The following is a 24,049-nucleotide window of genomic DNA, read 5'->3' on the forward strand; positions in this document are numbered from 1 at the left end:
TCATTCTCTTTCCAGTCTCTCCTACATATGACATATGGCAGTCCCCACACCATACCGTATAGATGACTCCTTCTTCTTCATTAATCTTTCTGGTGTCTTTTCTGTTGTTCTTCTAAATGTTTTCTTCACTCCTTCTGTAAGCTCTGATCCCTCCTTTCTTCAATAACTTTTTCAGTTCCTCCGTTTCTTCTCCCATGGCTTTTATACCATGCTATATTCCACTCTCACCTTCTTCTTTCTTCTTTCTTCTCTTCCTTCTCCTATGTTCTTCTTCCCTCTCTAACTCCTTCCTGCTGTAGCTGTTCTTCTCTAACTGTCTGTAGAGAATAAGGATGACTATATATATATGTCTGTATGTCCATTTATGTTCTATAGTGTCTATATAGTGTCTAATGAAGAGTAGGGTAGATATCCAAACCTGTAACACATTATAGTTTAAAATACAGTGTGTGTTGAAGCTCTAGCAGGATGTTCTTTCTACAGTTATGTGTTGCGTAGAAAATAAGATTGAAAAAGAGCTCTTTGATGATCTTGAAACGTAGGAAATGCATTAAAAACTTAATATGGTATTGTGCTAGAGATATAATGATTATCCTCTCACGCCTTTCTATATTAAGAGTGTTTATATTAAATTAATACTAAAATTTCTTAATTCTGAATTTCTTATCATATCATACATGACTTATGTCAATAATATTTTTAAAAAATAATTGATTTTAGAACAAAGGAATATAATAATGTGTGACTTCAACTTAAAAAGTATATTTCTTTGGAATTAAAAGCTAACTGTTATTTTGTTTCCATTTTAACGCCCCACGATTATGCAAAGAGGTTAAGAGAGAGATGATGGTAATGAGATGGATGATACTGGTGAAATGAAGAAAGTGGGAGGAAATGGGAGAACACTGAGGAAACTCACGCACATAGTGTTTGTCCACCATAAAACCCACTTGACGCTGGCTGGCATCGAACCAGGGCCTTCACGCCCAGAGGGAAGCGCTCTATCCCTGAGCCCCTGCTAATTGTCATTTCATTGTCATTTTAGAAATATATCTAAAGTTCTATATAATTAATTCTTTCACAACATTATTGAGCAGTTTGCCCTAAAATTTCTATCCTATGAAAAAATGAAATACTCCAGTGATTAGAATGTTCTTTATTATTTATATAGATAATATATTTTCACTATTTAATATAGAACTATGAACACATATACTCAATTATGCCATTCAAACGGTTTTCCCAAAATGGTTGTTAAAATTTCTCAAGTTGACGGAACCATATGTTAAAATATTTCTTTTTAGAGAAAATAAGAAATTACTTCCACAGCTTTGTGAAACATAGCTAATAATAGGAACAAAAAGTACGCATGAGATCATGTAAGGAGTCAATACCTCTACTCATCCATATCATTTTGGTCAGGTTAATGAGAATTATCGATCGGTATATATAGCCTATATATCTCACCCTGGGGCAATTTTTCCCCATTAACTCTTTGAGGCACGGGAGCCAGGTTATTTTTGTACCCCTTGCTGCACGGAAATAAAATTATTTTGATTTTTTAAAAATTTTCATTAAAATTATACATGTAGGCAATAAGGGAGCCAAATGGCTGTAGTCGAACAAATGGAAAAGGACCAGATTGGATGTCCTTAATTCCTTGGAAGAAAGGTAAAGCCTTAATTTGGGACTTCACATGCACAGACACTTTTGCACCTTCCAACCTTCCTTTCTCTTCAATCCAGGCGGGCAATGCAGCAGGTCGGAAAGAGATAGAGAAAAGAAGAAAATACAACAACATTATGGAAAAATATCAATTCGTACCAGTTGCAGTTAAATCCAGTGGCTCGTGGGGAAGGAAAGCCCTAAACTTCATAAAGAAAGTAGGAAAACGCATCACACATTTATCCGGTGATGAAAGAACAACCAGCTTCCTAATCCAAAGAATAAGCATGGCGGTGCAGAGAGGTAATGTAGCTTTAATACTAGGAACCATACCTCCCGGTAAAGCACTGGAGGAGATTTTCTTACTTTAAAACAAGAGTAATGTGTCCATATTGTTGTATACTAATTATTTTTCATTGTTATTCATTATTGTTTCAACTGCAACAATGTAATTTTAATTTACAACTGATGTATTTGAATAAAACAAAATGAAGAACAGAGAAGAACTTTTTAGTTTACATGTAGACAATCTCAAAACACATCAAATAAATTTAATTTAATTTTTCAGCTAATAGTTGGACTAAAAATGAATATCAAATGTGGTACTACTTCCCACCTGACATACTAAAAATAATACAAAATTTACCATTTTTCTTTTGCTTGTTTATTCATAAGTGAAAGGAGATAATAAAATGCACTTACCACAATCATAGATAATGTTATTCTATAACAGAAAATATGAACCTGAAGGATTTTTAGTGTTGTCGTCTATAGAAATTACAGTGTTGCCAGAATAACATTTCCCCCAAAATCTAAGTTAAGGTAACGACTAGAGGAACGCCCTCAATTGCATTTCGATTCCCGGTGGGGGCACTCGGTCGAAAAGGTGTAAGAATGCTTTCTCAGGCCAGTCACCCTGAATGAGGTTTTCCTGGGTTTTCCTCATTCACACCAGGTAAATGCCGGGGTGGTACCTAACTTATAGGTCCCAGGCCGCTTCCTTCCTTCTTCCTTCCCTTTCCTCGGATAGTGTGCTCGCCGAGGGACGTCATCCCTCAAAACGTGACGGGCTAAATGGCCTTAGACGCCGAGAACCCAAAAATCTAAAATCGTAATCCTAATCAATTGCATTTCATTACGTACAGCGGCGGCTTTAGGGTTTTAATTTTGGGTAGGCCCGCTCCCTCGCTTATGGACACATATATACACTTGATTGATTAGCGACAGTACAAAGTTGCTTTTACAGTGGTGTTTGATGCTATTTCTTAAATAATTATCTACTATTAGTATAAAAAGTCTATTGCGTCTTTTAGCGTTTATATATTTATCACAATTTTGGGGTAGGCCCATGCCTACCCGACCTACCTGCTAAAGCCACCACTGATTTCATATCATATTGTCTTGGAGTCCTGTGAACTACTTTTTAAATAACATTATTATTTCACTTTAATAACTATGTTAAAACTATTTTGTTTATTACAAACTAAATACAACTATTATTTAAAAAGTAGTTCACAGGATTCTAAGACAACGTGATACGTAATCAAATGCAGTTGAGTTCGTTTCTGTAGTCGCTGCCTTAACTTAGATTTTAGGGGCGTTGTTATTCTGGCAGCACTGAAAATTCTTCAAGTTCATATTTTCTGTTGTAGAATAACATTATCTATAGTGTGGTAAGTTGCATTTCATTATCCTTTTCATTTATGAACAAACAAGCAAAAGAGAAATGGTAAATTTTGTGTTATTTTTAGTATGTCAGGCTCTTAAATGCTAATATTGTAGAATTTTTACTATTAGGAAATTGATATTTGTATTAATTCGTTACTGTTCCACTATCTAAACGTATCTCCTATTCCTTTTTTTAAACAAATTGCAGTCACAGACCTTCAAACGGAAACATACCATTCCTAACAGTTTCAATATCCTTCAGTAAGATAATTCTATCAAATTCCTCTAGAGTTGGCATCCTTTCATGATCCAACATTATGAAAAGACTGTGATTTGATTCTTCAGTTGGAGTTATTTCGATGTTGACACTGGAACCAGGATTCGAAACAATAAATTGAGAATAGATAATTGGTAAAGATTTCTCATTGAGTTCAGCTGTAGTATCAATATAAACAGGATCTGAAATTAAATTAAGAGTGAAATGATAATTTTTAGAAACGAAAGCTGAAAAAAATCGAGAAAGTTTGTTGTTTATGCGTTTAAAAATTTTCAATACAAAGACTTGAATGCAAAATGTAATCACTGTACATATTTACGAGTTTTGAGAGTAATTATTCAATTACCATATATTCTCCTGAGTAAATGTTTGTTTACAAAAGAATCGTAGCAAATAAGTTACCAAATATAATCTGTGTTCAACTATCATATATAAAGTACAGACAAGAAAAGTCTTCTAAAAAAAATACATGTAATCTATGAACCACCTAACTATTAAATATTCTTAATTAACAAAATGAGTGTTATATACTATATAACAACTTTTTGTAATATATTTGTTGGCATCAACAATTAAGTTATTTGAATAATTTTATTGGTTTTAACAGATTCATCGACAAAAAATGATTATAGTTTTAGTGAACTAAGTACAATAGATGTACAAACAAATAAACGCAGATAAAATATCAAACACCATTTTGATTCTTATATTTAAAAAAAAATGTTTCTAATAAAGAAATATAAAGGGTGTCCCAAAAGAACTACGAAAACGTTGAAAGAAAAATGATACACATCTTAATATTAAGGAAATAATCATTTTTCTCACAGTACTGCCAATTTAATTGAATGCAAGTGTCCCATCACTTCTGTCATTTTGTTCAAATGTCTTCTGCTATTATTCTTGAGAAATACTGCCTAAGCACTCCTCACAATCTGTAATGACTTGTTGATCAGTTTGAAATTTTGTTCCACGTTAACTACTTTTCTAAATTGGAATATAGTCAAAAGTCATATGGAAAAAAAATCTGGACTACAATAAAGTTGTGACATTACTGTGACATCCAAGTTCCTGTAAATAAGAAATAACTGTATTGGCCGTATGTAGTCTAAGTATATTGTGCAGCAACATACAATTGTTTTTCAGTATGACACACTCATCGTTTTTGTACCCATGTTTCTTCAATGTCTGCAGCACTGTTCTGCAATAATCAGCACTTATTCTAGTGTTTGACGAAACAATGTATTGAAAAATCAGATCTCGACAGTCAAAGAATGCAACCAACATTTGATCTTGACTGGTGAATATTTTTGCCTTATGTAATGAAGGCAATTTCTAAGTGCTGTTTTCTGTTTTGCTGTACACATCTCTTTCTCCAGAAGACAGAAAGCTTCTTCTACGGGTTTCTTCAATCGACAATAAAACTTAATGGCACTCCTCTGCTCTTCCTTTACATACATTTCTTCCTAAAACTACAAACCCGAAACACTTGTAAAGCTACTGAAAACAACCTTCACGTAACTTTGTCTAATGATCAGCACCGGCACTATAAACATTTGCCTTCTGTTGCTATCGCTACTAAAATAACTGGACTGCACATAACTAAAGGAATCAAGCCTATACGCAGTGTTGCCAACCACCGATAGAAATTGTCTCAGTTGTTTTGGGACGGAAAAAAACTATATACAACCAAACAGGTAATAAACTCAATCAGAAATTCCATTGGACAAATTCAAAACATTCATTAACGCAAGTATATTTATTACTCGATACACTACTCAGCTGAAAGACCAAAATAAACTAGTTTTGATTAACATTGATATTACGAAAGACATTGTAGTGTTTTGTAGGAAGTACTTAATTCTCCTGGCACTCTTTTGTTTAAGTTTCTCGACATTATCCTATAGAATTTCGATCAATAAAATAACAAACAAACAAAGAACAACAAAAATCAATAACTTCCGACGTTCCGTTAATAATCGTAGTTAAGGAAATCACATAAATATTTTGAATCTACAATAACCAAAAACTCTCTACATTTAAAATTAAGTTATCTGCTTTCTATGTCATCTGATAGGTTATCACGTGATTAACCAAGATCAACCAATTTTAATTTGACCAGCATTGGTATTAAAAGAATCTTAACCTAGCTTCCTTTCCATATATTAAGGTTTTTAAAGTTGCTTGAACATTGATTGGTAAATGTTCATTTAGCAAAGTAAATATCCCTTTAAACTAGAAACAATTTCACTTACCGAATGAGTATTCCGCAAAAATTTAACTTACCTTCATATTAAATTAAAACAGTAACGAACATCACACAGAAAATTATGAATTCTTTGTAGTTTTACCTGGCAACGTTTTGTTTATTCCGACCATCTTCCTCGGTATAGTGAAGTTGATTGGTTCTGATAAATTAAAATGGAAGCTTTTATTCATATCGCGAGAGTAGAAGGAAAGCTCTAGCACATTCGTTCCAGGTGCCAATCTCTCGGCTGATTTGATATATGACTGGAAATAAAGAAAATTAAATGGACAGATTTTTCTCTTCTATATAATATGCTTATAATATGTTGGGTTTACCATAATAGTCATTCACAATTAAATTATCTAACAGTATTACAGTAAAACCTGTCTTAAGCGGAACCGAACGAGACTAACAAAATTTCCATCAGAGATAGGTTTCCGGTTAAGAAGCGTATCCTATGCTAAAAAATAGTAATTATGTCTTCTTTCTCACCTCAGCAATAGGTTGGTGGGCAACATAAAAATTTTAAAACTTTTCTCTCCCGTGGGACAGCTGTTTTACATTTTGATAAGGTCTCTTCTTCGTACTGCATCTAGATATTCTATCCTTGGTCTTCCTCTTCCTGGTTTTCCTTCTGCCTTTCCCTCTATCAGCACGGTGATCCAAAATGGCCAAGCATGCTGTTTCTTCTTTTCCCTATTATCTTCATGATTTGTCGTCCTTCATTAGCTTCCTTTAGTACGTCTTCATTCTTTTTTCTTTCGGCCCATGATATGCGCAGCATTCTGCACCAACACAACATTTCAAATACTTCCAGTTTTGATATTTCAGCTTTTCTCAATGTCCACGTCTCTGATCAGTAAAGCGCCACGTTCCATACCAGAGTCTTAATAAATCGTTTTCTAACGTCCAATGACACATTCCTTGATGTTAGCAGTCCTCTTTTCCTATTGAATGCTTGTTTAGTCTGCGCTATTCTTGAACTTCCGTCTTTTTCACTTCTTCTGTCCGAGGATATCAGACTTCTTAAATAGGGGAATGTCTTAACGTCTTCGATTTTCTCTCTCTCTAGTCATGCATTTGCCCCTTCCTGTCCTGTTCTTGTGCACTTTATCACTTTGGCTTTCTTCTTATTTATCTTTATTCTGCATATCTTTTCCAGTTGGTGGTTCAAGTTTGAAAGTGCTTCCTGCAAGTCCTTTTCGTTCTCCCTTATCAGTGCTATGTTATCAGCAAAATGCTGTAAACCAGTTAACCAATAATTATGTTCATACCTAAAATTCTGTATATAACTTATTCAATTACAGTATGTATTTCCACGCGACGAATTAATGCACGTAAAACTTACAATTAACAGAAAATAAAATACTGTACACACATTTCTTTATTTATTTCAACAGAAAGAATGGTTTTCTGCAGACATTGCTGCTTCCCTGCTTAACTTTCAACAAACACGTTCAACTGAAAAACTATACTAAGCATATCAGAGTTATTTTGCCTTAAGGCAAATTTCTGCGTTTCTTTAAACAGCTGACAGCATCTTATAAATCTGTAGTCTACTTTCTTATTCCAACTCAATGCCAATTTTTCCACCCCCTTCCCCCACCTCTTCTTCTCTTTTTGAACTTTCCGTACAGCTCTTAATTTTGACCTCTATATCTTATTGTGTCTATTTCGATATATATATCATTTCCTATTTTGATGTAGTCCTCGACATTGCAATTATTGAAAGCAGCTTTATTCATGTATATATCTGGCTTTTAATAGGATGACTTAAAATGGTCTGAACTCTGCATTCCGGCACTTGAAGTTTTCCGTTTGTCCACGTACCACAGTTTCCATTTAATCAAGGGAATTTAACATGTTTTCATCCCTAAATTTATGGATCTGTGTATTTTTTCCTTTTAAGATAAATTTCCGGTAAACGAGTCCGTTGAAGGCAGTTATTAAGGTATACGAGGGGGCATCCACAAGAAACCGGATTTTTGATCTAAAAAAAAAAAAAGTAATTTATTAAGTTTCTTTACAAAATTCTTTCAATCTCCTTCAAAGTACTCTCCATTAAATGTGATACATTTCTCCAATCTTCTTTCCCACTGTTTGAAGCACTTCTGAAACTCTTCAACTTTCATATCGTCCAGTGCGCTTTGCGAAGTTCTTTTTACAGCCTCTACACCATCAAAACATTTTAAATTTTGTTTAATTCTCGGAAACTTTTATCACGTTGGCCAAAAATTTGGATCACTTTTAATCTAATTTTCAAGTTCTGGCTCAAATCAGACGAATGTTTTTGATCCTGTGTGAGCAGGCGAGAAACTAACTTAGCGGGAACACGTCTCATTTGCAAAACCTCACGCTGGCACGAGCTCCAACTCACTCCTGTCTGTTTTCAAATATCATCGATTATGAAAACGTCGATCCTCGTTGATTTTTGGGTAGATTTTTTTGATGTTTTCGTCGTTTCGAAATGATGAAGAGCACCCAGAACGAGCATGATCTTCAACACTCATCTCACCACACTTAAAGCGTCTAAACCACTCAAAAAATTGTGTGCGGTTCATAGTATCCTTCTTGAAAGCCTGTTGAAGCATTTGGTAAGTTTTCATTTCCGATTTTCCAAGTAGGAAGCAAACACACTCCTTGTTCCTTTGAATCTGCAATAACGATTTTGCAAGTAGCAAACGAGAACAGTTGAGAAAAACAATAATACGATCAAACGTTAACCTCCTACGCAGACGCCGCTTGGCCAATTGATCTGGGAAGGTCTCTGCTAGACCCACCCAGGAGGAGAACTCTCTACTACGCCTAGGAACAGCAGCGCTCTTTCAATGCGGTTTATTTTAGGTCCCTCCTCGTATATATTAACATATTTCAAGTTTGAATTTAACTCTCATAAATATCTTAACAAGATGATGTAAGTTAAATATATTCAATAGATTAGAAGTAGAAGAAAGGAAAATAAACACTTATGTTAACACCAGTGACACTTTCAGGGAGGGGGTCGCGGTGGCTCAGTGGTAGAGCGTTTACTTCTGATGCTTGGGGTCCCAGGTTCGATCCCAGCCCCTACCAAATGAACTTTGTGGTGGACAAACACTGTGTGCGTGGATTTCCTCGGGGTTCTCCCGTTTCCTCTCACTTTCTTCATTCCACCATTTCATTTATTACTCATCATCACCGTCTCCTTTAGCCTAACCGGCATAACCGTTGGACGTAAAACTCAAAAATTTCATTTTTACTTTCAGGGAGTGGTCCGGGGGGAATGCTCCAAGGAGCTACAGAGTTTCTGCCGGGGCCATATCTCCGATTGTCCACAATATGAGTTACCAGCATTTCTGTGCTAAAAATCTGAAGTTACATTTAATGCACAATTGATGATTAACTCATGTCGATCCTTGAGAAATAAACCAGTCTGACTGGGAGTCGAAGAGGAAAAACCATTGTATTCCTGTCCATTGAATAGAAGGTTGAACCTGTAGTTGGAGATGAGTGCGGTGAGAAATAGTTTTCCAAGCAGCCTCTATTGTTTAGGTTACTTCGACGCCTTCTTGATGATTAGAAAAATGTAATAGAGGACGTATCTAATGGTCTGATGGGTAAACTTATTTTATTTGTCGACATAAAGCAATTGTGTCATGCTTCATGCTAACAATTATGACCTGTAGACTAAGGGAGACGATGATTAATGCAAGTGAATGATAATTTAATAATTAGTGGAATGAAATTGTGGAAGGAGAGAAACGGAAGTACCCCGAGAAAACCCATGAGCACGATGTTGTCCACCACAAATTTACTTGGGCGGGGATTGAACCAGGGACCCCATGCACCAGAGGTAAAGGCTCTACCACTGAGCCACTGTGCCCCTGTATAGCTTTTTGTTCAGAAATTCTGAAAGAGAGGAGTACGAAAGCTAACATAGAAAATATTACTACCAATAATTTTGTTGTAAAACATATCAATGCGATAAAATCCAAAACATTTTCCAGAATAAAACAGAAAAGCAGCATAATACAAAACATGAAATGTAATAATTATCAATATTCTTTAATCCATTACATCACACAGATTTAAAATAAAATAAAAAAAAAAAACTTACATGTGTTTTCGATGGCCACTCAATGGCAGAAACAGCTGAATATTTCGGACACTTTCCTTCTTCATCGACATCTGGACAGAAGTCTTGTGGCAAAACAAAAACACCTCCAGTGTTGCCAAATGTTATAGTACTGTTCTCTAAATCCTCAAATTCAAGTCTGAAACAGAAGATTGCACTTTTTAAAGACTTGTGTCACAACATAAGGATAGAAGAAATATTCTTCGATATTCATTACTATTTAAGTACTTATAACAATATTTTTGTTTCAATACTTTTTTTTTTTTTTTTAGTTTATGATTTGTTCTTTTTACTTCCTGAAGTTTCAATACCAACTTACCGCTTTCATACTTACAATTGAATTAAAACATTGTAGAACAACAGAAAGAGATCAGGTCAAGAACTACCATGGCCAAAGAGGCATTCAACAAGAAAAGATCACTCTTAACTAGCAGCCTTAATATTGCACTAAGAAAGAATTGGTCAAGTGCTATATCTGTAGTATTGAACTGTATGGTTCAGGGACTTGGACACTACGGAAGTTAGAGAAGAAATATTTAGAGAGCTCACAAATGTGGTGTTGGAGGAAGATGGAGAAGATAAAATGGATGGAGGGAGTAAAAAATGAATGTTTTAAACCAGATAGGAGAGAAGAGGACACTTTTAGCTAACATCCTTCGTAGAGAGATCAATTGGATTGGACATATCTTGCGAAGAAATTTTCTTCATACATCTATCAAAGGAAAGATGGAAAGAAAACGAGAAATAGCAAGAACACAACTGATCGATGATTTTGAAAAATAGAAAAAACATTTCCATGCCCAAACCTAAAATTAAAAAAAAAAAAAAACTAATTCCAGGACCTGACAATTTGCAGAATACTTAAATACAAAAATACAGAATACAAAAATAATTGAAGCTATTATTTATACAGGGTGTTAATGAACTATACCGAAAAACTGTAAGCGGTGATTCCTTACATCAAAATAAGAGAAAAAGTTCATATGGATCTGTGGGGAAAAGTGCATAGTTTCAGAGCTAGGGCCGTAGAAAGTCGCGAAAAAGCCAAATTTCAGAGGCCCAATTTCGAATTCCAAAAACTGTTTGTGGTGGTCCTTATCAGCGGAAAGGAAGCCAAACATACGCAATCAAAAAATGCATATTTCATTAATTTTCAGTGGGCGTACAGAGTATTCCATATGGTGAAATTCCCAGACATGCCATCAACCGAATTTTGAGATATGCTCTGACTTTATGATTGGCCCAAAGTAGACAAACGATAAGCCTTGATAACAGTGAACACAGAATCCTTTGGCGCGATATCGGAAGTGTTAAGGATCATCAGCAGCACGGTTTCTAGTACTCGGGAGATGTATGCTGCAATGTTTTCTTTTACACTTATAAGTGAAGAAAACATGAAATATACCATGACGAAATACATCTCATCACACATTATTCCGGAAAAAAAAAAAATGTAGCTGCCGGTTCCTAACACTTCCGACTTAATTGACATACGCATTTCACGAAAAGGGTACACATAGAACATTGCAACTAAACCATGTTTTCTTTAGCATATACTCTTTCAAGCACATAAGTATTTCAGCTATGTTATTAAAACTCTTGTTTCTTTAAGCTTTTAAAAGTGTCTACTTCATAATCATAATCATATTTTATTGCATCCGTTCATCGCCATACAAGGAAATTAAACATGTCAGTTATATATATACCGGTAAACATATGTACTACATGGATTTTTCTAGATTCACTAATTTACTTAATATACATTTAATTGTACGTATACAAATTATTTCGCACATATTCTTTAACAGAGTGAAAGGATTGTTCTATCAAGTACCTTTTAAGTTTAATTCTAAAGCTGTTTACAGAGACCTGATTTTTTATACATGATGGAAGTAGATTGTATAATAGAGTACCTTTGTGAGTAACTGATTTATTGTATATATTTGTTCTATGTAGATGCAAGTGAATGTCTTCTTTACTTCTTGTGTTGTATCTGTGAGTGCTTTTGTTAACAATAAATTCTCTACTATCTTTTTTCAAATATGTTAATATTTCGAACAAATAAACTGAGGGAAGAGTCATTATTTCAAGTTCCTTAAAAACATTTCTGCAAGGAGAGTTCCATTCTACCCCTGCTAGTATCCTTACCACTTTTTTCTGTAGCCTAAAGATGATAAGACTTTTATGTGTATTTCCCCAAAATATCAATCCATATTTTATTATAGAATTGAAATTTGAGTAATATATACATTACTCAAAGCTGTTTTTACATTAATCTTATCTCTTATACATCTAATTACATAACACAGATTGCTTAACTTACTTCTTACATGTTCTATATGTGGTTCCCAGTTGAAATTATTAGATATTTTAACTTCGAGAAAGGTAGCAGTTTCTACATATTTAACTGTTTTATTATTTGTTCTTATTATTGTATTGGCTTGATTACTTGATACACATTTTTTTTATTTTTATTATTAATTATTCCTGTGGTTTCAGTTCCTTGCCTCTGATCTTTAAGGTATGATTCAAACCATTTATTTGCTTGGCCTCTAAGGCTCACTCTGTATATAAAAATATAACTTGATCCAAAACAATCTTTACAAATATTTTCTTCACTTTCTCGACGAAATTAATGTATGTGACTTCTTAGATTTGTATCAACACTGATTTCATAATGTTTTTCCTATGTGAACAAAAAGAAAGTTCCAAACATATAGATATTAATGAAAGAGGAAACAACAAATTTTTTAACACCCATATCCTTTATAGATGTGAATTCAATAATGTACAAAGAGTGGGAAAATGACTGACTGGACCCGGATTCGAATCCGGTGCAGTGGTTACGGCATCGGCATTGTAAGTCGGAGATCCTGGGTTTGAATCCTAGTCCAGTCAGTCATTTTTTCACTCTTCATACGTTAAGTTTCAGACATATTCGTAAAATATAGACAAAAGAAATATATATATATTTTTTAATTTTAATTTAATACATAACGTACATTCCCATCTTCATGTACACGTTATTAGTTGTCCCTGTCTCCAGCAGTTCTCCAATAATACTCATAGACACCACCTCAGAAGACAATTGGAGAACCATGTCATCTATTGATGATATGTCGGATGCTGTGTCGCTACGTGTGTGGTCTAAAACATTACAACGTTGCTGTTCTTCCAATGTTGCTGGGACTATCATGTTAACTGTTAAAGATAAAGAAGCACATGGAATCATAGAAAACTAGAAAATAAGACTAGTATTAATAATAAAATGGTCGCATATCCATTAAAAATTAATTCGGAGTTTATTTTTTCATGGGTTATCGTCAAATTTCCAAACCTCGGTGCTAAAAATTTGACTTTCTTTCTCACCATATTCTCGAAGAAAGTTAAATATACAGAGTAGTGTTTCAAAATAACACTGACAACGTTTGGGAAGTGATTTCTGACACAAAGATAAGACAAGAAGTATAGACGAACCTGGGTGCACACATGCTTCCCTTCGGAGTTGCAGGCTGTCGAAAACATGAAAAAATGAACTTTAAAGGCCCATAGCTCCAATACTATGGGACCTACAGTAGTCTTGTTAAGACTTAACTTAAGAACTAATATGTGCACCATCCAAAAATACTTATTTCAGAATTCTAAGATAGTCACGCAACAATTTTTATAGAGGGGGTTGGTATGTACTTAAAATTAGATGCCCGTAGACAAACTCCCTCTATAAAAATTGTTGCGGAAGTACCTACCATTTTTAAAAATAGAATTAAAATTGTATCATTTAGTTTTTCTTAAATAAGTATCATCAAATTAGTTTGACAAGTTTTATTTTAAAAGCAAATTCAAAACTGAACCTAAGATATTAAAAATGTATTTATTTACCAATATTCTTGGTTTAAACTTTTCGTTTTTCTGAAGCCCACACAAATGGCCTCAGATCAATGAGATACATTAAAGACAATCAAAACTTCATTTTTTGTTATAATTTCGGTTTAACCGTTACAATCCTTAATTTACATCATATGTCCCTTTGTCCTGAAAGAATTGTTCGGAACTTCAAGATCCCTGTTTTTCATCAAAACATTAATTAATATTATTACGTGATACTTAAAAAAAAAGAAGAAAAAAAGAAAGAAAAAGAAAAAGAAATGCTTTTATTTGTCATCAATACTCAACTGATAGCAAATTTCGGTGACTGCTGACCATCTATTATTTAATTATTCCAGATATTTCACCAAGGGATAAGTCTATAACTATGAATATACCGTATTGTAAATTTTTATGTATGTCCTTTTCTTTTAGGGAGTCCTACCCTAGACAAAAGGTTTCAAGATCTTCTTAAACAAGTGTTACCGAATATTATTATTTTATGAAACACACATATACGAAACTAATCAAAGGTATAAACTAACTAAAAACTAACCACTGGCATGACAGCCCTTATGGGTCTTAGCTACTCCAATGCCATCTGTTAGCGACCGGTTGAACTACGACCAACCTTGCGACGAACACGTGGTTAGCGCACTGCGTCGCCCTGACAGGCGTATCAAGAGCTTTCTAGACCTAATGGCGCTTTCTAGTCTTTTATTCACGTGATTCCTGAGTTTGCCTCACGACACTGAGTGGACGCCGAAAATTGGGAAGCACAGGTCGGCAATCGAACGCGGACGTGAATCCAAAACCACTAGACTACAGTGCTCCCTATCAAATGTATAACTTAACCATTAAAAATGTATTTGTCTCATTATTTTTCATTATTATACTCAAATATTCCAAGGATAAAGTAGTGTAATTTTATACAGTTTCATACTTACTGTCGTACCCAATATCTGTATCATAATATAACTCATCAGCAATATCAACATCCTGAGGTGGAACAAAATTACAAGTGTTTTCTGTAAGTATTCCTGATGACCCCTGAAATAATAGAAAGCAAAAATGTAAATGTATATTTCTATTCACAACAACGATATTATTAAATTCAGTTTGCTTCTTTGTTTGGAATCAGGAAGTCTCAAGTTTCAAACTGGCAGTCGGCCATTCTGACTTGAAATTTTTACCAATGTTTTTTTTTTTCTGAATTCTACCAGGCAAATGTTGGGATGATATATTTAAATATTACTAGTCCCTGGTGAACTTCCTTCCATTTCCTTTGCCATTGTTATTATTATTGTTGTACTTGGTTGTTTAAGATTCAACTCTAAATTGATTTTGCAGACTATATCTTGAAGTTCGTTAAATATAGAAAAGAAATTAAATTTCACTTATCCTTTTGAATTACATCAAGACACAGTATTTTCAATACATGATGTTCGAGGGTGTTTTAACTTTCTCAATCTCATGGCCACCCCAGTCGCCTGACATTACTCTCCTGGATTTCTTGCTGTCGATACATGTTAAGGACAGGTTGTACACTAGCAAAGTAACAACTCTGGAAGAGTTTCGTTATAGGATTAGAGCTACAATTGAAACACTTAGCCACAGATTCTGAAAGATAGCGGGACAGAAATCGAGTATCGATTAGACATCTTCTGTGTCACTCATGAGGCTCATGTAGAAATAGTGTGATTGCACAAACAAAACTTCTAAACCTGTTCTATTCAATGCTGTATGAATCTTCTTTATGTGTCCAATACATGTTGTGTTACTGTCATTTAAAATTAGGGCGTTTCGTCGGACACCCTGTATTATGGACCCACTTTAAAAAAAACACTAGGTGTTACCCAATAAGAGTATCTACTACGATCTTAAACCGATTTTATCTATTTATTGTGATTCATATTGGAAAACTTTTTAAAAAAATGAAATGTCGAATAATTTAGTTTTCGTAAATACACTGACTTGTGTTTAATGGTTATTTTGATATATATATATATATATATATATATATATATATATATATATATATATATATATATATATATATATATATATATATATATATATATATATATATATATATATATATATTATTATTATTATTATTATTTGTAAAAACAAATTTATTTTATTTATTTATTTAACAATCACCAGATGCAGCTCAGAAAGGTGTTGGGAAGGTATCGGCCAGGGCCTGTTTAGCAGGTACCACCCCGGCATTTACCTGGTAGCATTGAGGAAAACCCCAGTCAAGATGGGTGGCAGCGGGAATCGAACCTGCGACCTCCCGAATGCAAAAGCAACGCTCTATCACTTGAGCTACTTCGTTCGTTTTAATTCACTTAAAGTATATATGACTTACCGCATAAGATTCATATTTAAAAGTACTAATTTTCAGCAAGCTATATTAAAATACAACGAATAAAAGTTAGTGAAAAAGAGAACTTCAACCTCCCATCAATTTAAAATACATAGTAGTTACAAGAAACCTTCTCGTATAAATCAAGCCTTGATTTTAAATTTGGAAAAGAAAACCACCAAAAGATTCACAAATTATACGGATTCATCTATATAAGAAAATTAAAAAAAAAAAAAAATCAATGTAATAGGAAACAAGCAAAAACATTCAGAAATCAGGGTAATCATTTTGGGACATGTGATCAGCAATGATCCGAATATTACCATGAATAATAGTTATCAATGCATTCTTCATATTGAATTCGTAAAATTGAATTAGATATTCGTCTTCTATTTATCAACGTGCTCCATTTCTATTTATCAAACTTCGTGTGTTGAGAGCGTAGATTAGAAATGAAACCTTTCAGTTTTACGTCCCACGATTATGCCGATTAGGCTAAAGAAGACGGTGATGAGAAATGAAGGAATTGGTGGAATGAAGAAAGTGGGAGGAAAAGAGAGAACCCCGAGAAAACCCACGAACACAGTTTTTGTCCTCACAAATTTCACTTGGCGCGAGTTGGAATCGAACCGGTGACCCCACGCACGAGAGGTGAACGCTCTACCACTGAGCCACCTTGCCATTAATTTAGATTAGAAATTAATACTTGAGTAATTAATAATTCTGAGAGAATAATTAGAAGAATATCAATCACAATTGAAAACATTTTAATGGAAATTCCCTTACACTCATAAGACTTCCCATGGCGGAACCAACATTGGTGACTATCGGCCTCAACTCTTCCGGAGCTTCTGCATTTATTTCACTTAAATGTTCAAGCATGCTCTGAAATTTAAAATTATGAAATATGTAAATAATATGAAATTAAACATTTTTTACACTCTACAAATATGTCTTATGAGCTAAAGGAGACGTATGGTGCATGCATGTAATTGATAATATACTAATTTGTGTGATCAACAGGGTAGGAGAAGGGCAACAGGAGAATCTATGAATGTCTCCAAGTATAAACTTACCAAATTTAATCAACTTGATCCCAAATTTAACAAATAATAAAAAAAGGAACAGTAAATAAAAAACTTGGTATAAATAAAAACAAAATAGACGTAATAAATTAAAGCCAGTAATTTAATAATGAATTATATCATAATTATTTCCATACTAATGGTAAACTAATACAATTTAATAGAGGCGCTAAATTTTTAGGTGTTCGGATATCTGGAAGTCTCGTCATGAAATAATCCAATAATAGAACTATTTAAGAAATTGCACAAAAAAGTATTTTTGTTTTGAAAATTTAACAAAATATGATCAATATTATCAGAATTGTGCAGTCCGCAGCAAAAAACCTGCAACATGAGTATGTAAGTTTATTGTGAAACGAAGAAGTCTTTTACTCCAAAATAAGTGTCCAGGGAAGGACGCCGAGGTTTCTCCTGGCGTGATTCGTGCCACTTAGACCTTATGTTGATTCTCTGCGCTGTTAGACGTAGTTTCACAATAAACTTACATGCTCATGTTGCAGGTTTTTTGGTGCGGACTGTACATCATGCATTTTTTCATTTGTCGTTAAAATATGAAATTTATATTTTAAGGAAATTGTAACCTAACAAGAAACAGTGGTGTTATTCAGCCGATCCACTAGAACCGGTTGTTAAAGTATTTAGAGTTCGCAAAACCATTTGTTACAACCAGACATAATAGTAAATTTTACCCAGTTATACCCAGGAACAGTAAATTTTAGTTTAACTATCTTTGTTTTAGAAATTTTTACAGCTACAGGGTTAAACATTGATCTCTCAGAACAAAGTATAAGCGTTTATTTCTTAATCTCAAATGCTCAGATATTAAGAATGCGAACTGAAATCACATGATTGTAGTGGTGATGGTTATTTATATTTGAAACCCATAATACCATTATCAACAATTGTCGATCCATTACTGGATCGATACTTTTGACAACTATCTATCTTGGGTAATTCCTTTTCAAGATATTCGCAGTGCTACCTAAAAAAAAAATCGTCACACTACCTTGTATTAGGATGCTGTGTAAGTCTCAACTTGTCACCTGTGGTATGCAGTAAAATTTTGCTTTTTTCTACTTTCTATCGTTCGGTTCCTAAAAGAGTTATCTCTCGATCTCTCTCTTTATATATATATATACAAAGTAGTGGTCGCCCCCTTTTGGGACAAGTCATATAGTCTCAAGGGTTGTGTTTGAGTGTAAAGATTTTACACAATCCTGATTTAGGCATGAAGGTGATTTAGCAGTGTAGTAATGTAGAGGTGATATGCAAATTGTCGATTACGCTACAGCTATCTATTTATCTATCTATAATGAGGCAACTAAAAACTCTTCCTCCTGAAATAAACCTATATGCACATCAAGGGATGTATCATATGCAAGCTATATTTGACATTTGGCAAGATCTTACATGCAGTAGATTGGGCCACATTAAGTGCTATGTACATCTCCAATATCAATTATATATTAAATTATTTAATCATTAAGCAATACATGAATATTGTCTTCTGAATAACTGAAATAAACTTCAGTATTTACCTTTAGAATAGTCATGGAAGTTTCTCTAGTCCTTAAACCAATAACAAGTGCTTTAGCGCCATCGTTACTTGCAGTTAGTAAAATGGAACTCAATGCAGCCGATGCGCTATTTATTTGCCCTACTGTATTATAATTCATTTCCTCTTTAATCTTTATTAGGCCTTTCCGCATTTTCTGTAAACACAGAATACAACAAATAATCATATTTTACTTATATAATAAAGTAAATTCATATACAGATCTAATCTAATAATTCAATCAAATAATAAATTGTTGAATCAATTACTAATTTCTAATTTGTAGTATGGTTAGAGAGGAAACAAAAACTACTGAGTCACAAAGTTCTATAAAATACGAATTGAAAGTTTACTCAAACAGTATGTACAGTCCGCAGCATAAAACCTGCAACATGAGCATGTAAGTTTATTGTGAAACGACGACGTCTGTTGTTCCAAAATAAGTGCGCAAGGGAGGACGCCGAGGTTTCTCCTGCGTGATTCGTGCCATTTAGACGTTATATTGATTCTCTGCGCTGTTAGGCGTAGTTTCAAAATAAACTTAGATTTTCATGTTGCAGGGGTTTTTTTTGCTGCAGACTGTACAATTAAGATAAGGGAGTTTGATAGACATGATTGTAACAGTATACTCATTCTTTATACAGGGAGAATGCGTTTTATTTTGGACATAAAGTGCTAATGGGAGCTGAATTTGAATTTAAGCAGCATTGAAAGAATCACTGTTCATTTCAGTGACCCCGAAAACTATGGATTTTGCACTAATATCGGTCATTTTCGATCATTTATATATATATACACAGGGCGTTCATTTATTAAGTATCCAAAATCCACTGGTGAAATCCTCACACCAAAACAATAATAAAAAAGTTCATATGAACATAAGGTGAAAAACGCGTTGTTTCAAAGTTGCGAGATGCCGAAATCGAGAAAATTGTAACTTTGAGGCTGCCTAGCTCGAAAACTATAACAAATATCAAAGGTGGTTAAAGAAATATTAGAGGAATTAGTACACTGTCTATCTAAATAACCATGTTTCAGAGTTGGGACATATCGGCGCAATGGATTTTATAGAAGTAGCTGCGTTATAGGTTCTGCTTTTTCACCTCTGTCTCTAAAATCATGTGCGCTGGTACAACCCAACTCTGAAACATAGATATTTAGTTCCCCTAATACTTCTTCTATATATACTGTATCTTCTCCTCCCCTCCCGAAGTTTCGAGGTTGAATTTGGATTTAAACAACATTGAAAGTATCACTGTTCATCTCAGCGACCCCGAAAACTATAGAATCGACACTAATATCGGTCATTCTTGATCATTTTTAAATATCTCCTCCTCCCTCTCCCCTACGTTGCACCGTCAAAGTGAAATGATAAAAAGTATCTCGGGCCCGAACCTCATCTATGTGGCAAATTTGATTGAGATCGGTTTCGTCGTTCAAGAGTTAAGTTATATATATATATATATATCCCCTTACCCTCCTTTATGTTGTATCGCCAAAGTGAAATGACAACATCACTCTCAGGCTCGAATCTCACCTATGTTGAAAATTTGATGGAGATCGGTCGGATGGTTCAAAAGTTATAGTGACTTTCATTTTTATATATATAAATAAGGTATTTACTCTGCGAAGACTTTAATAAAATTGCTAAGTTATTCTATAGAAAACATAACTCATAAATTAAAAAAAAATATATGGACAAATTTTATAGATAATACGCAGAACATCATTCAACATAGTATAGTCTTCGAAGATATCGAAGGAAATCATGTTTCTGTACACTCATGCGTCATACAAAAACTATTATCTTTTCTCCTTCAAACCATTTAACATGTACATCATTTATAACACAGTCACACAAAAGAAATAAAAGTACTGTACAGTGGACCTCAGGGTATGGATTCGATATATTTTGTGACACAGAATCCGAATTTCGAAACCCCAGGAATATCGATTGTGTCAATCTTTTGTTATAGGCGAGAAACGAGCGATTTTGGATAGGGAAGATACATGTAACATAGCAATTTAAAAAATTGTGCAGCGGATCCCATCGTATGAATTCGTTGTATTTTGTTATACAGAATTCAAATTTCGAAACCCCAAGAAAATCGACTGTCTTTTTTTTTAATGGGCGAAAGACTTTACCGATTTTGGATAGGAAGGATACATGTAACACAGCAATACAAAAAACAAAAGTTTTGTACAGCTGACCCCAGGATATGGGTTCGATGTATTTTCTTACACTGAATTTAAATTTTGAAACCCCAGGATAATTAACCGTGTCTTTTTTAATGGGCGAAAGACTTTAGCGATTTTGGATAGGAAGGATACATGTAACACAGCAATACAAAAAACAAAAGTTTTGTACAGCTGACCCCAGGATATGGGTTCGATGTATTTTCTTACACTGAATTCAAATTTTGAAACCCCAGGATAATTGACCGTGTCTTTTTTTAATGGGCGAAAGACTTTAGCGATTTTGGATAGGAAGTATACATATAACACAGCAATACAAAAAACAAAAGTTTTGTACAGCTGACCCCAGGATATAGGTTCGATGTAGTTTCTTGCACATAATTCACGTTTCGAAACCCCAGGACGACTGATTGTGTCACGAGCGATTTTGGAAAGGGAGGACACACGTTTCTCGACCATAAAAAGGACTTGACACGATCGATCTTGCTGTGGTTTCAAAATTTGAATTCTGTGTAACAAAGAAAAAAATCGAATTCATGCCCTGGGGTCTGGGAAACAGAACTTTTATTTTATTTATTTATTTTTGTGTGTGGCTAGGGGCCGCTGTGGCTCAGAGGTAGAGCGTTCACCTCTGGTGCATGGGGTCCCGGCTTCAAATCCTGCTGCCGCCAAGTGAACTTTGTGGTAGACAAACACCGTGTGCGTGGGTTTCCTCGGGGTTCTCCCGTTTCCTTGCACTTTCTTCATTCCACTATTTCATTCATTTCTCATCATCATCATCTCCTTTAGCCTAGCCGGCATAACCGTGGGACGTAAAACTCAAAGATTTCATTTCTTTTTGTGTGTGTGTATGTGACTGTGTAATTATTTCTAAGTTATTTAGAGATTTAATACCAGCCTCAGATTTATTTAGTAACGAAACATTATTTCAATCAACTGTGAAATGGCATCTCTATAAATTTAGAATGTAAGCACATGTTACCTTTTATTTTAACTTGTTAGTTTGACAGTTTCTTAGATTGTTTTGTTATTATTTATCGATTTTCTGTATCTTTTTAAGTTTTATTTATTCTATTTCCTATTACTTGATTAACATAAATTGTTTTCTTAATAATTAATATAAATATTTAGTTTCAGTCCAGTATCTTAACTTCTTTATTGTTATTATTATTTGTTTATCATTGCCAGATAAATAAATTCAATGTTTATTTTAAAATATATAACACTTACCTCAGACACCATCCTTATTCTGTCACTTTGATCTTCTGAATCCATTTCGCTACTGATATGAAGCCATGGTGCATTGTAAAGTATAGACCCCTCTGCTTGAGCATACATGCACATTACTTTAGGATTTCCTGGTCCTATCATAAATTTGTACGCAGCAGAGTCGATAAATTCGTTGTACTCCTCTTCGTCAGGCAATGACATCTTTTGGAAGAAATTCGAAATAAAAACTGATGATAAGAAATTGCAATATAGCCAAATATTGTCTTTGTCTACTATAGTTCCTATTATCCATTTTATTTTTGTACAGTTTATTATACGAAGAGAGTTCAAATTGCCTTCCAGACACGTAGCCAAAGGGGGTCCGGGAGGTTCGGATGTGTGTTTTATTGTCTGTTCTAATTGACAAGTTAAATAAGCAGTAGCCAATGATAGGCAAACTTAAGCACAGCGTTGTCGGCATGTGCCCATCTCATTGTTTCCTCTCCACTCCAGAATTATGAGGAACGCATTAGCCGAATTACTTGCAATACATGGTGGCGAATGAGCAGAATATCCTGAAAAAGTCAGGGAATTTAAATTTCTACAAAAGTCACGGAATTCTTAGAATTTTTGCTACTAGTCAGAGAAATTTCAAGCTTTTGAAATCATAGTGTCGTTCTGTATTAGTGTGGACATTTTTTATCATAATTTTTCGCCATCGCTTCTCTGTAATATCAAACATGTTACTTCAGAAACAGTTTTCTACTGCTCCTTTAACTTGTCATTTGGAAGACAGTAGTTGACGCAATAATAAAAACAAAAATTTATGTGGAAAGAAAGCTCTGTTAACATTTTGATTCAACAGAAAAAGGAACGTAGATATTGTAAAATACGAGGGTCGTTCAGAAAGTAAGGAACGATTGCGTATCGGGCGCGGCTCCGACCCCCTACCACTGCGATCGCGTGCGTGGCAGTAGCTCCTTCCTTCACCTCAGTGTGAGCCGAGTCTCAATGCTGTGCGGTCACGCTACTTGTTTTTACAGCGATTCAAAATGGCGGCGCCAATCGAAAATCCCGCCAAATGTGAAGTACGGAGTGTCATTCGTTTTCTGAAGGCGCAAAAAAGTTAAGCCTGTTGAAATTTATAGGCAAATAAAGAGTGTTTATGGCGATAGTGCAATGAACGAGTCATCACTGAGGAAATCGTGCATTATGTTTAATCAAGAAAGAATCATGAAAATTGGGCATGATGAAAATTGGAGTGGGAGGCCATCACTTGTTACGGAAGAACTGAAGGGAAAATCTTTTGTCATCCTTCTTATAGTCCTGACTTGGTACCAAGTGATTCTCACTTATTCTCGACACTTTTGGGTGGAAAACAGTTTGCAAACGATGAAGAACTCAAGCAAGCACTGACAGCCTGGTTGAAATCTTTGGCGGCAGATGAGTATAATATCGGCATTAAAAAACTGGTCCCACATTATAACAAGTATCTCTACAACTATGGCGATTATATAGAAAAGCAAAGTAGAGTCCTGTGGCTTTGTAACTGAAGTTTTGTGTTGATATCTTTTGTTTTTATTTAATAATGCTAAAACGTTCTTTACTTTCTGAACGACCCTCGTATTTTACAAGATATTATTGAGTATGTACTTTTTATAATAGTGAATATGTACTTTTTATAATAGTTGAGGTCATAATGAAAGGAAAATTGTTATATTTGAATAAAGAGAGGAAAGAACGTAGATATTGTAAATTCTTTTCAAACACTTTTTTTTTTATATTTTCTTACTCGATATT

At 34.3% G+C, this 24,049-nt stretch overlaps 1 protein-coding gene across 1 annotated transcript; it reads right to left on the reverse strand.

Moving 5' to 3' along the window:
* Positions 1-3,541: 3,541 nt before the first annotated feature.
* Positions 3,542-22,471, reverse strand: LOC145681365 (uncharacterized). Its single transcript, XM_081753020.1, has 8 exons — positions 22,271-22,471; positions 18,828-19,001; positions 16,991-17,089; positions 14,781-14,883; positions 12,972-13,170; positions 9,952-10,108; positions 5,959-6,118; positions 3,542-3,792 (listed from the first exon to the last, which is right to left on the reverse strand). The coding sequence occupies exons 1-8, from the start codon at positions 22,469-22,471 to the stop codon at positions 3,542-3,544; spliced, it is 1,344 nt and encodes a 447-aa protein (XP_081609146.1).
* Between the last annotated feature and the right edge of the window lie 1,578 nt (positions 22,472-24,049).

This window comes from Thermobia domestica, chromosome 3 (assembly GCF_964235325.1).
Source record: "Thermobia domestica chromosome 3, izTheDome1.hap1.1, whole genome shotgun sequence".
Lineage (NCBI taxonomy): Eukaryota > Metazoa > Arthropoda > Insecta > Zygentoma > Lepismatidae > Thermobia > Thermobia domestica.